At 45.9% G+C, this 13,308-nt stretch overlaps 2 protein-coding genes across 2 annotated transcripts in view; both read right to left on the bottom strand.

Moving 5' to 3' along the window:
• The window catches only part of antxr1c (ANTXR cell adhesion molecule 1c), a 33,148-nt gene extending 26,630 nt beyond the window's left edge, over window positions 1-6,518 (bottom strand). Inside the window, exon 1 of the mRNA XM_023949465.2 lies at window positions 6,098-6,518. Within this exon, the coding sequence (XP_023805233.1) occupies window positions 6,098-6,231 (134 nt within the window). The 5' untranslated portion in view covers window positions 6,232-6,518. The remainder of the gene's footprint in view (window positions 1-6,097) is intronic.
• Window positions 6,519-7,614: 1,096 nt separating this feature from the next.
• On the bottom strand, window positions 7,615-11,643 carry rbp3 (retinol binding protein 3). Its single transcript, XM_004086799.5, has 4 exons — window positions 10,357-11,643; window positions 9,981-10,171; window positions 9,733-9,875; window positions 7,615-8,303 (listed from the first exon to the last, which is right to left on the bottom strand). The coding sequence occupies exons 1-4, from the start codon at window positions 11,539-11,541 to the stop codon at window positions 7,966-7,968; spliced, it is 1,857 nt and encodes a 618-aa protein (XP_004086847.1). The 5' UTR covers window positions 11,542-11,643; the 3' UTR covers window positions 7,615-7,965.
• Window positions 11,644-13,308: the final 1,665 nt, after the last annotated feature.

Below are 13,308 nucleotides of genomic sequence, written 5' to 3'. Positions count from 1 at the left end.
AACCGCACCGGTTCTTGTTTGCGTTGGAGCCGTTTGGAGGGTCTGAGGTGGCCTGCAGCCGTGGGACCGAAGCCTCGCTTGCAGTTTCTCCTCACCTGTCCAAACAATGTTGGGAAAGGAAGTGGCCGCCGTTCATGATGAAACCGTCGGATTCCTCCCACAATCCCCTGATCTGATTTGCCGAGCTGCAGCGCTGAGGTTCTGCAGTTGGAGGTTTGAAGTGGAAGGGGGGAGGTTGGGGGGGAGGGGGGTGAGGTGACTCACAAGAGCCCCACAGCCATGAGAGGCCATCCAGAAAAGAAAAGAGGGGTTTCAGCTGAAAACCGCAGGTCAGGTGATATTTGAGACAATATCCAGTGGTAAGGCTCAAAGAAAAACCTGCTGATGACAAAAAAAAAATGCAACTGTAGCTGTTTGTCCACGTCCACCTATTTTGGTCTGTTTCCTCCTGACTGCCTCAGAAAAAAATGCTTTAAATCCACCAAAAACCAGAATTCCCAGAAGCCCCACCTTTTCACATTTGGTATGATTGACAAACTCCTCCAGCTGCCAAAAGGAGTTCAGTCAGTAGTCTGCAGTGGTCGATGGGGGGGTCTGGACCCCAGGAGAGCAGATTATGGGATGAAGGATCAACTGAACCACTTCATGAAGATCCTCCTTCAAAAGAAGAGTTTGGAGTTTTGGATTTAAGCTTCAAAAAACAATAATAGAGTCACCGCAAAATAGATTAAAAAAAGATGATGGAAGTAGAACTTTACATAAACTATTAAATGCTAATGTTTGCAGGTAATTTTTACCTTTTATAATCTATCTTGATAATAACTGCCAAAAAATAGGGAAAAAACAGACTTTTATTGTGAAAGGATGAATTAAAAAAATAAACTTATTATCAGTTTTAAATAATCAATTAGTAGTATTTTAATATTCTTGTAGAAAAACTCGTTTTTTTATTGTTTATGTTCTTAAAAGGTTCTTTATGTCACAGAGCAGTTTAGGTGAAGTCTGTTTTCCTCCACATGGTCACAGCCCGCCGCTGAATGTGGGAAAAAGCTCTGCTGCTCTCAGATGGTCGGACAGGGAGGGGGGGCAGAGCAATGAAGCGTCCTGGGGGTCCGTCTGCCACTGCAGAAGGTGAAGCCTGAAGCCAGTTGCTTCAACCATGTTTTCACAAAGAATAAGAAGAAGAAGAAGAAGAGATTTCCTGGAACCTTTCTGTCCTTAAATGCGGGTCGGGTCGTCGCTCAGACCTTCTCAGGGTTCTTTTTGTTAGAGCAGCTGCTCTTTCTTTGGGTTTTCTGCTGACTCGTCTGGATGAGGACGGCCTGAATCCAGACAGCATCTCTCCCCCAACAGGGAAAGAAACATCAGGAGGGATGTTTTCCTCTGCTGGTTCCAGCAGGATGGGTTTGTTTTCAGACCTCAGACAGATCTGAAGTGTGCATCTTCTCATCGTTTCAGCCACAGATCTGATCCTCACTGCCCTTGTTGGGGGCTCAGTTTGGATTTTATTTATATCAATGGGATAATTTTAAAGTGAGACAACAAAGATGGATTGACTAAACCTCTAAAGTTAGTTTGTTTTGCAAAATTTTCTGGTTTAATCAGTTAAGCAAGCCCACATCATCACACTCCCACCACCATGTCAGACTACTATTTAGTGTTTTTGGATGCTCTCCTGGGAAGGGCCTCCTCTTATCAGACATGTCCAGATGTTCCTCTGTGTTCTTGTTGATCAGCAGTGCTTGTCGTTCAATAGAACCATGTTGGATCAGGAATTCCCACCTGAGTCACGTAGAACTTTCAGGTTTTTCTGACTTCTGCTTCTTTAACGATGAGTTCTGGTTGTTCTTCATGTCGGAAGGTTCTCCATTGTTCCAGCGTTCTTCATGTGTGGAAGATGAGTCTCACTGCGGTTTTCCGAGGTCCTAAATTCCAGAAATAATTCTCTTTCCTTTGTTGTCAGACTGAATCTCTAATCACAAAACTGCTTTATAATCATGTTAACGGTATTGGATCCGAACCATTTAATTGTGACAAAACCGTGGAACCACCAAAGTTTTAAAACCGTCCCGACTGTCTGAAGAACCAAACATCCACATTTCTGTTTCTACATTCAGGTTTCCTGTTAGTTAATAGATACACAATAGTAGAGGCTTAAAAACTGCATTTCTACCAAACTTCTGAAAGTTTCCGGTCCAAACGCTTATCTGAAAATATTGATTTGGGTTTTATTTCTAAGATGGATCAGAACCTCATTTTAAAGTCCCCCTCTGATCATCTTTTAATCTGTGCTCTTTTAATCAGGATTTTACCATTTTTAGCCCATATCAAAAATCTGTGTCGTTTTCTAGGACGTCGTTTCTGTAGAGCGGCAGGAGTTCATTAAAAATTCACCCCCACCCACCAGTGTTTGGGTGGAGTAGGCCTGCCTGCATTTCCCACTATCCATCTGTTTTACATGCTCTCCTGCTAGCTTACAGCCCCTCACACCCCAAAACCTAACATTAGCGGTGTAACAGAAATGGCAGCAGCATCAGATCTGTGCAGCCGTCCGGTTCTGATCCAGATTCCAGCTCAGACCAGGAAAACAAAGACGTTCATGGATCTGTTGGTCTGCAGGTGGATGATCAGAATGGAGCAGAGCAGGAAGGCGTTTTTTTTCTTCTGCTCCTTATTCCCAAGGAGTTGAATAAATAAATACTCTCAAATGTAATTTTAAGCTTAATTGTCTATATATATATATATATGAACTGTATCATCAGAAGAACGGCTCAAGAAGACGTTCAAAACACCGTTTTTTTCTCTGGGGTGGGTTTTCATGAATCTTTTCTTTAAAGTCTATGACGTTCAGGTTTTCCTGGCCTCGGCTCCCACAGCCTGATCGGCCCCTCCAGCGAGTCTGAGCCGCGTCATGACGTCACCTTCTCAACGCTGGAAGAGAAAAACTTCTGTCAGCAACTTTATGAGCTGAAGCATGATCTCATTCCAAACTCCTGATGCCTTCATCCACCCATATTTGCCGCTTCAGTCCGACCTTTTCAACTGAAAACTCCTGGTCTCATCACAGATGTTTTCTGGCTGTGTTCAGGATTGGGGGGGTCAGTTCCTCTGGAACCTGCAGACACAACCGTCTGCATTCTGTCTCTGGAAATGATGCTTGGGGGCCGTCCAAAGGGACGAAGGGGGCCGCGTCCCATAAACCGTCTCACGGGAGAGCCCAGACGTCTGCCTAACCAGCTTCCTCGTGTTTGAAGTCCACAAACGACGTCTTGTTAGTCACCCGTCCAGAACGAGCGCCGCAGCACGCCGCCGGGCTGATTATAACATCTGAAGTGTTTGTTTGCTGCAGCTTTGTCAGTGTTTACCCCCTCAGATCAAACCTCCACATCTGTGGAGCAGCTCCGCGATTTCTTACCCCCCCCCACCAGAAAATCGAATGCACTAAAGACCTGCAGGAGGAGGGCCTTGGTGAAAATGTCTTCTCCTCCTCCGGGCTCAGTCCTCTAAAGGTGAACGTGCAACATTTTCCCCTGAAAATCATGACCACATGTTCCATAAATGCTGTTGTTTCCTGTGCCCCCCCCTCCTCTTCCTCCTCCTCCTCCCTGTTTTTTCTTGCTTGACTCCAGCCGTGTGAGGGACACGCAGAAGAGCTGACGCAGGAATCTGGGTGTAATCATCCCGAGTCGATTGGTTCTTCTCGCTGAGAGACGGAAAATAAAACAATCTTCCAAATAGGCGATTCTCCATTAACGACAACCGTCCTGACGTTCTAGTAAACCTGCGGGATTTGGATTAGAGGTAGATTACATTGAGATTTACAGACAGGAGCTGTGGAACCTCAACCAACTGTCTTTTTCTTTTCTGAACATCTAGAGAACTTAAGAGTGTTTATTTACAGAATGAAGTTAGCTTCTTCTCAGATCCTGCTTTGGATCTGAGAAGATAAAGAAAATCCAGAAGTTCCTTTTGGTTTTTGCTGATGTTTAATTCCTCCCCAGCTGTGGAAGTCCAGCTCAAACATGTCACCAAACCACAGCCTTTTCCGACGTGGGCGTTTGAGAGGGGAAACAAGAGGCTGAACAAAAAAAGAGTTTCAACAGAAGTGGGATCTAAAAGAAAGTCGGTTTCCTCTCGAAAAGGTTTAAATTTGTGAAAAAACGTTGGAAGAAAAAGTTGATCTGAAAACCTGGAAGAAGATGCTGCAGTTTGTCTTCGCCTGCGAAAAGAGCGGAGCGTGAACTGAGCATCTCTGCCTCCGGGCCTGCGTCATCCACACTCGATAAAAAAACGCAGAAGAAGAACCGCACAGACGTTCATGCCGTTGTGAGGCCTCAGCATCTACCCACACACGACCCTTTGACCTGTCCTCCCTGGCTGAGCGGCTGCCTCTGCCGTCCTGGTCAGAGCTGACATTCTTCCAAAATGCTGGCTTTTCTGTTGGTTTATCTCCATAGCAACCTTTTTATTTTTTTGCTTGTCTGGTTTTGAAAAAACGGGTCGAATTTTTGAATTTTTGTTAGGAGGTAATAGATCGAAATCGCTAGGAGTTTGAATTTGTGGGTTTTTTTTGTTTTGTGTGTGTTTGGAAAACTCAAGATGGCGCCCTCTTCTCAAGGTCAAAGGTCAATGAAACTTTAATGGTTTAATGGTTTTTTGACGTTACCTGGCAACGTGTGTGTGAATTTTCATGAAGATTGCTCAAACTGAAGTTTTGTTTCCCAATATTGTGCAAAAAAATGTGAAAATATCCAACTTTTCTCACTTTTTCACAAAAAGGCCCCGTGGCTATCCCATAATAATTTCAGGATTTCCTTTGGATATCCTCGACACGTGTGTTTTGGTTTCATTAGGGAAGTTTTAGCCCCAAAGTGGATCCTGGTCCCCTTCATTTTTTTTGAGAATTTCCGCCACTGTGATGTCATTATTTTGTGATGTCATCATTTTGTGATGTCATCATATTTCACCATGACCAGAATTCTTTTATCACCGGATACTAAGTGGGTGCAAATGTTGGTAAACTTTTGAGTTTGTGGCGGGGGAGAAACATTTTTTTTGAAGGTGAGAAAAGAAAGTAGAATTGTGAAAACAATCCAAATTCTTTGACGCCAACCTCCCCCCCCCCCCCCCCCCGCTCCTACGTTTAGCCCTCCAAACAGGGACTTTTAGAAAAATAGTGTCTTCTAATTACCTTCCTGATCCTTCAGTCCAGGATTAAGGTAGAGTTAAAAAAGTAATTAGTAAATGGTAATGGTACTGTCTAATTCCTGAAGTACTTTTGTTATGCTCCACAAAAACGACTGCAGGAGCTGAACTTTCCAAAGAGTTCATGGCGAGCAGAGAGACGTTGATGGAGCATCCAGACGGTGCGGTTTCTAAAAAGACCTCATGGAGGTTACAGATGATGACGGCTGGGATCACATCCAGCCCAAGTGGCGCGGTCCAGGCCGAGTTATTCTCTGGGTTTGTCTGTGCATGTCGGTGGTTTTCTGACAAAGTGAAAGCGATTGGAAGCGACAGCAGATGAAAGTTCTCCAACTTTCTGCAAAAATGCTTGTGTGGCTTTCAACTCAAGTCAGGAACGCCACCTCTGGGTTCTGATATGAGATAGGAACCACGTTTTCTTCTTTTTGGTCTGAAATTGGTGGTTTCAGAACAGAGTTAGCCTGAGAGGCTTGATGGGAGGTAGGTTCATGGTATGGGGTTAGCTAGCCTCAGGCCCCATACAGTTCCAGTGAAGCCGACTCTAAACGCTTCAGCAGACGGAGAGATTTTTGGACAGTTCCACTTGTGGGAGCAGTTTGGTGAAGCCTCTTCCTGTTCCTACATGGCTGCATGACGTCATATGAAACCACAATCATTAGGAACGGGATAAGCTGACCATCGTTGCTGCATTGAACCCTTTTTTTAAGTTCAATCAGGAATAAAAGCTTCAGTTCGAGTTAAAGTCTCTTGCTCATCTCACTTTTTTTTAAAATAAATGTTTTCTTTTACAATGAAATAAAGAAAAAAAAATCTGTTTGCAGCAACTTCAGTAAAAGTTGAAACTTCATTTGCTTTTTTCCTGCTGGTTTTCAGAGAAGAAGGTTTCACTTACTTATCCAGGACAAAGTAGAGGTCAAAGGCGCCCTGACAGGAGCTCTCCTCCTCCCCATCCGCCCGCGGCTCCGGCTCGGCTCCCCCAGGAGAGAAGAGCAAAAATAATCCAGACAAAGCCAGGAAGAAGCGCATGTTTGTGGGGCCTCGAGGACGCAGAGTTCGGACTGAGAAGTGATCATCCAAAAAGTTCCTACATCCGCGTGACGTTCCTGCGGTGATGAAGCGAGGAGAACCGGGACAGGAGGCTGTCAGAGTCCGGTCGGCGGTCCTGCTGCTCCTCGGACGGGGCTGAAAGGGGGAAGAACGTTGAAACAAAGCCCGGCTTTGAGCGCCTGCGAGGGAAAGGCAGAATGTTGCTGCAGAACAGCGTCTGTCGGGCTCTGAGGATCCGGGAGCTTTGACTGAACTGGTGCAGGTTTCAGGTTTCATCCTGAGGAGGAGAAAAAAGCCAGATGTGCGCCTCCCTCACGCGGCAGAGGAGCGCATGCAGGCTGAACTCCATCAATCCCTAAAGTTCTGACACTTTTTCAAAACTACGGCGTATCTCAGAGGAGTTGAAAATGATGTTTAATGGACTTTAATCAGAACATCCCATCAGACTTTGCACCACCAATTGATTCAAAACCAGTTCCTAACAGACAGAACGTGCAGTTTTTATACTTTTGTTTGCATGTCTTTGTGCAGCAAAGCTTTACTGAGCTTTTCTAAGATTATAGGTCATAGTTTTCTGACATAATAGGATAATAAACCAATAGCATGCATGGTGGTGGTGGTGTCAGGATGTGGGCTTGCACCCCACGTTTGGTCACATTTTGGGGGGTGAACTGACTGATTTATGGGCCGGTGGCCATGGCGACAGTAGCCACAGCAACAGTGGAGGACGTGCCTGATTTAGAAAGGGGGTAATAAAACAGCAGGACTTGGATCCTTTGAGGAATTAAATAAAACAATCCTTCGCTTTCTTAAGTTGCCTTCTGTTCTCTGAAATGTAATAAACGATATAACATTCTTTCAGTTCCGTCATCAAAAAGATGCCTTTAGCTTCTGGCTGTGTGTCTTGTGTCGAGTGATGGGAAAGAAACTGAGACAGAAAGGATTCAGACATCAGTTCGTCCATCATTAGAAACCCACTGTGATGAAAAAGACGGTGATTTAACATTTTTCTCATGAAATTTGTGATGTAATAAATATTTAAATTCCATGCTCCGAGCTCTTAGCAATGGGGAGGGAAAGGGGGGCGGGGTTGCTCCGCCCCAATGGTCCAACTCAGAGGGGAATTTTTTATGAACTCCTGGCGCTCTGCAGAAACTATGTCTTAGAAAATGACACGCTTTTGATTTTGGCTAAAAGTAACATGATCAGAATTAAAAGTCTACGCTTTGAATACAGATTAAAAAGTGATATAAGTGGGACTGTGACTTCCTGAAAGCAAACTTTGTCCAGAAATGTTGGAAAAGTTTAGAAAAAAGTTTTTTTTTGTTTGTTGCTTTTACAAAAACACAAAAACCAACAGGGTTGTGTACTTGTGTTGTCTTTAATTGTGTCCCACAACAGGAACTCGTTCAAGCAAAGAAGATCCACATTAAAACAACTGGAAATGCCCCCCCCCCCCCAACTATCAGGTGGTTTATAAGCAGCCCCGGAGCTTCGGTTCGGAGCGTTCGGACTGACTAAAGACATTTACAGAAGTTGAAACATGAAAAGCTGCTCGCTTGTTCTCACTAAGCTCAGATGTTCTTAGACGTCTACAGAAAAAGTACAGTTGAGCCTTTTTCCCTACCGACTGGCTACTCTTCAGGGGTCTACTTATTAGTTACACGTTACAGTTCTCCTCCTAAACCAGCTTCAAAGGCAAAAAACATCCTCTCAGGACGCGGCGTGCTGCTGGCCGCCAATGTGCTTGTTCAGGATGGCCTTGGCGGTCTCCAGGGCAGCACCAGCGGCGACGGGGATGTGAGGGGCCACGCCGGCACCCTCCCAGCCGGGCCCGGCCGAGGTGTCCGAGTGGACCGTGGGGATGCTGAGGAAGATGTCGCTCTCGCCCACTTGGAAGACCTTGGGCGGATGGGAAGCGCCGGCGGTGGTTTCTCCAACGATCATGGCCCGGCCCAGCCTCTTCATGATGTAAACGAACTCCTCTGCCGCCCCGGCGGTGGCTCTGCTGGCCAGGATGATGAGGCTCTTCTTGGAGCCGTACCTCTCACCTGCAGAGGAGAAGAGATGTTTGACGGTGTAAAGAGCCTCAAGCTCGATAAAAATCATAAAAAACCCAACAAATGAAGTCAAGCCACAGGAATAACCAGAGCTCAAATGACATATTACATAGTTTTCCTGCAGTTCTGAAACAAAATCCAGTTCCTGATCATTTTATTCATGACTTTAACGTCAAATCTGATCTTTTAATTACATTTTATGCTGTTTTTGAAAAAACGGTGTCGTTTTCTAGGGCATAGTTTCTCCAGAGCAACGGTCGTTCATCAGAAATGTACTTCTCAGCTGTCGGTGGGACCATTGGCACGTAGCAACCCCGCCCCTCTTCCCTTCCCCGTTCCTGAGAGATCTCTGTTTACATGATCTTCCATTCCAAGCGTAATTCTCTTTATGAATGTCCTCCAATTGACATGTTAAAAACACGGATTAGATGTTGGTTAGATTCAAACAACTCCAGTGTTTTTTTGTTTGAAGTGACGGCCCAGTTGAACGACTTTACAAAAAGCTCACAGTTTGATTCCGACCCCTGAGTGAGAACGCTTTGACAGACGCTTATTTCTGAGGTTTTCTAATTCTGTGACCTGCACGCCATCATCTTAGACATTATTTCTGAAACCCAATCAGAGACGCTGCTGAGAAAATGCTGCCAGCAGCTACAACAATGACACAGCCTAAAACTTTGGTCATCAAAACCTTATGTTTGTGTTGTTTTTAACACTTTTGGTGACCCTTTATGTTTCTCTAACTGAATCACTGAATGTAAGAGTTGGAACAGTCAGGGTTTTACCCGCAGTCTGTGTTCAAAAGCTCCCGACTGTTGGCTTTAACCATTGTCTGTCTATGAAAACTGGACTGAGTGACCCCGCCCCCTGGCGTTCCAAACAGGAAGTGGCTCCAAGAAGCCAAAATCCCATAGACTTCAATAAAGAAATGATCAGCTGTTCCTCTGTCATTCTATTGGTCACAAGACCCACTTTTGACCTGATACCATTTTTTCTTCTTGATAACCAAATTTTCCCCCACGATTTTTTTCTGCAGTTCAAGTTTTTCAAGTTATAAACTGATCAATCAGATGCCAGGTCCAACATTTGATTGACAGATTCCACTGAGTGGTAGGGGTGTGGCCTTCAAGCAAGCTCACTTCTGATTGGCAAAGGCGTCCACATGGCAAAGAATTGGTGACTGAATCGACTTCATTTGTCTGGACCCGGGATGAACCATTTTCTGAGGGTGAAGTCCAACTTTCCCGATCCAGTCCTCAGATACAGTCGATGGTTTTGACTGAACTGAAGTCTGTGTGATGGAGGCTAAAGGCTGGAGGAGGTGCAGCTGAAGTTTAATGCTAAAAAAAATGCTTGTTACCAAAAAGAAATCACATGTTTTGGTGCTAATTTTAGAAAATGAGTGTTTTCTCCTTCCCACCTGTGAGCTCTCCGAGGGTCAGGAGGTCCGTGGTGGTCCCGGTGGACCGGTCGTAGAGCTTGTCCAGCAGAATCTGCTTGTCTCCATCAAAGAAGTAAGAGCAGAAGCCGGCGATGGCCGTTGTTGGCCCCCCGACGTTGTTCCTGAAAATTCAGGAGCAGAAAAGATTGAAAGAAAAGTTTGAAACCCAATCTTAAAAGTCCGTTTGAGGTCAATCTGACACACAGGCTCTGAGGGTGTCATCCCACCTGAGGTCGATGATCATGGCGTCCGTGTGGAGCACTTTGTTCCAGACGTGCTCGACAATGACCTGAGCTATGGCCTTGACCTCCTCAAAGTCTCCGAACATGTCAAAGCGCAGATACCCGATGTTGTTTTCAAAGACGTCGGTGTGGAAGGAGATTTTGATCAGCTCGATGTACATCTCTGGGGTGTATTCCTGCAGAGACGGCAGAACCAAAGCAGCATTTCAACCATTACAACAGTTTTTTGTGGTTAAAAGTTAGTTTTTTATTCTAAAATTGACAAAAAGTGATGCTTTCATTATTTGGAAACAGAAATTTGGTAAATGAAAATGCATTGGGATAAAAAACGGAGACAGTTTGAGTTTGTAGTGGGTTGTACCATTGGTGGGGGGGCTCCGGTGTTGCTGCTGACCGTCAGGCTCTTGTCTCCGGAGAGACTCTGCAGGTCGGCGGACAGTTTCGCCTCCAGACTCTCTTTGGACACCACCATGTTGTAGTCCCCGTTGGCCAGGTGGCCCTTCAGCTTCTCTGCCACGTCCGCCGCGGTGCTTTCAAAGGCATAGTTGTTGGCAACCAGCGTGGCTGACTCCTCAATGATGGCTGGAACTTGGAGTCGGAGGTTGATGATCTTGAGGGCGGTGGCGAGGGCTTCCTCTGCGTTGACTTCCACATTGGGCTTCACACCCGTCACCTCCCAAGAAGAGCCGGTGATGGGGTTGATGGACTTTGCGGTTGGCAGCGTCACGTAAAAGTCAGTGTCTCCCACTCTGAACTTCTTGATTTTTGCAGACCCCCCGGCGGTCTTCTCGCCCACGATGGTAGCTCTCTTCAGGTTCTTCAGGCAGTAGGCCACATCTTCTGCGATGTCCTTCGTGTTCTTGCTGGTGAGGACAAGCAGGGGCTTGGTGCCCCCGTACGTCTGCCCCAGGGTGGACTGCATGGAGAGCAGCTTGGTGGTGGTGTTCAGAGGTCGGTCGTAAATGGTGTCGATGTGAATCTCCGATTTGGCGTCTGTCAGGTAGGAAATGATGTACGGGATGCCTGTGATGTCACCGCTGCTGGTGTAGCGCAGGTCGAAGATCAGGGCAGAGGTGGGCAGGATCTTACTCCACACCAGCTCCAGAAGCAAAGGGCCGACCTTCTCAGCGACCTCCTCTCCGATGATGCTGTCGATCCTCAGGTACCCGATGTTTCCTTCCAAGATGTCCAGCTTGATGGAGGTCTGCAGGACGGCGATCAGCTGCTCTGGGGGCAACTGCGGTGGCACCACGGGGACATAGTTGGGCTCGTAAGAGACCCTCAGGCGTGGATCGCTGACTGTGGTCTGAACTCCATCGGTTAGAACCTTGGCCAGCGCCTCGCCGTCCGGGATGTTGAGGACGTCCGTGTTTGCACCCGCTGTTGCGATGTCCTCCTTCATGCCCGACAACTTCTCCGGGGAGCAGTAATTGTCCATGACAATTTTGGCCAGATCTGTGATGAGGCTGGGGGGAAAGGAGGCGTGTAGGAAGACGACATTCCCCAAAACCAGCAGAGATGCCACCAGAAATAGAGTCTTTGCCATTCTATTTTCTGCTTTACGAGGCGGTGAAAGTGGAAGTCAGCAGAGCCTCCGTCTTCAGAGATTCTTTGGCAAATGGCAGCATTTTAGCGTGAAGCTCTCTGTTAACACGCTTGTAAGAGGATTTACTGCGCAATAAACCTTTAATCGCTTTACAGAAATTCTTTTGTTAGACAACAACAACCTGGTAATGTGGTAGCAGGAAGGCGTGAGCAAATATTCGGCTCTTAAATCCACCCAGAACCGTCTGTACAGCCATTAAAAGCTGCCTGGCTGGGGGGGGGGGGGGGGGGGGGGGTCGCTTACATAATGAAGAAATATCCAGAAAAGGTCAGGCGTGGCGGGAAAATCACCCGACTGTGGACTCATTTCAGAAAACTCCTGGCCCATTGAAACTCATTTAAAGTATGATTTTAAGACAAAATCACAAGAAAAAAACAACATAGATTTGTATAAAAATGTAGTGATTTAGCGGTTAGGATGGCTATTTTAGCTAAATAGTTGTCCTTTAAAACCAACACAACCATCAAAATTCACAAAGGAAAGAGGTGACTGTTGGGTTCATTTGGTGCTGACTCCCCCTGCTGGTAGAATGTGATACCAACAGCATCAAAACTCCCATCTGTAACCCTTGTGCTATCCTAGGCACTTTAACATTGGGAGTTGGGTCATCTAGACCCACTAGACAGTGCTCTGAACCTTTTTTCTTCAAGGATTTGTGATCTTCACTGGTGTCCATGGATTACATGAAATCTTTCCACCTTTATCCACCTTTGTCATGGTAGGGAGAACACGTCATTGTGAGGGTGGGGTCATCTGGACCTCATAGGATAGCACAAGGGATAAACATCTTTAAAGTCAACAGCTGTGCTGTTGACTTACACATCACTTACACATCACCAGTACAATCAAAATAAATCGAACGAACTGTTTATAAGATTTATTAAATTAACGGAAAACATTTAAAAACTATGTAAAGTTTTACTAAAAAGAAGTATTTTCTTAAAAGCCTCCACAGTGGATGAAGTCCTCACGCCCACGGCGCTGAAATGAGGCCTCGCCGTGGGTTGTTCTTCAGATCTTTGGGACCACCGGCAGACCTGAGGGCTCTGGGAGGAGAGGGTCACACACTAACAGCAAATCTGCTAAAAATGAAGGGCCAATTCCAGGTAAACTTTTATAAACTAATAAAAGAACCTTATAATCATTCCTGAAGCTGACTGGGAGCCGCCGCACAGAATTCAAAGCTGGAGTCATGTGCTCCTTCTTTCTGGTTCCAGTTAAAAGGCCTGCAGCCGAGTTTTGTAATGATCCACTCGGGTGAAAAGGGTGATTTTAACATGTTCTTGTGGTAACTTTCTGATGATGGAGGATGCACAGCAAACTTTCCCCTCCACTTTCCTCCTCGCATGGCTGTACTTTGGACGTGCTCTGAAAAGCAGCCCTGAAGGCCTCAGGGGTCGTGTCTGGGTCACTCTGTGGGCGATTTAATCACACAGTCTGTGGAAATGCACCAAAGCCGTCTTAAAACACAAGCAGGATCTGATTTGAGCCAAAAACTGAGAAGTGGAGCCATTTTCTGGATGTTGCTTGGATTGTTGTCCACTTTAAATACTTTTTAGATTATATGTTTCTGCAGGTTTTCGTCTTCTTTCCCAGCTTTGTTGCAGCAGGATGCTTTATCACTCCGAGAATCTTCACTTTTAACGCAAAACTTTATGTAACACAGCTCTCTCTCTCTCGCTCTCTCTCTCTAAGCCAACTTGCAAG

The sequence above is a fragment of the Oryzias latipes genome, chromosome 19, assembly GCF_053564925.1.
Source record: "Oryzias latipes strain Hd-rR chromosome 19, Olatipes_Hd-rR_3.1".
Lineage (NCBI taxonomy): Eukaryota > Metazoa > Chordata > Actinopteri > Beloniformes > Adrianichthyidae > Oryzias > Oryzias latipes.
The sequence above is the reverse complement of the archived record's forward strand: the minus strand, read 5'-3'. Positions and strand labels throughout refer to the sequence as shown.

Excerpts from the sequence above, each read along its gene's own strand:
- rbp3 (XM_004086799.5), bottom strand. The coding sequence starts at position 11,541 with ATGGCAAAGACTCTATTTCTGGTGGCATCTCTGCTGGTTTTGGGGAAT. Across the intron at positions 10,172-10,356 it reads CCGGAGCCCCCCCACCAATG|GAATACACCCCAGAGATGTA; the intron begins GTACAACCCACT and ends CCGTCTCTGCAG. Across the intron at positions 8,304-9,732 it reads GACCCTCGGAGAGCTCACAG|GTGAGAGGTACGGCTCCAAG; the intron begins GTGGGAAGGAGA and ends TCTCCTCTGCAG.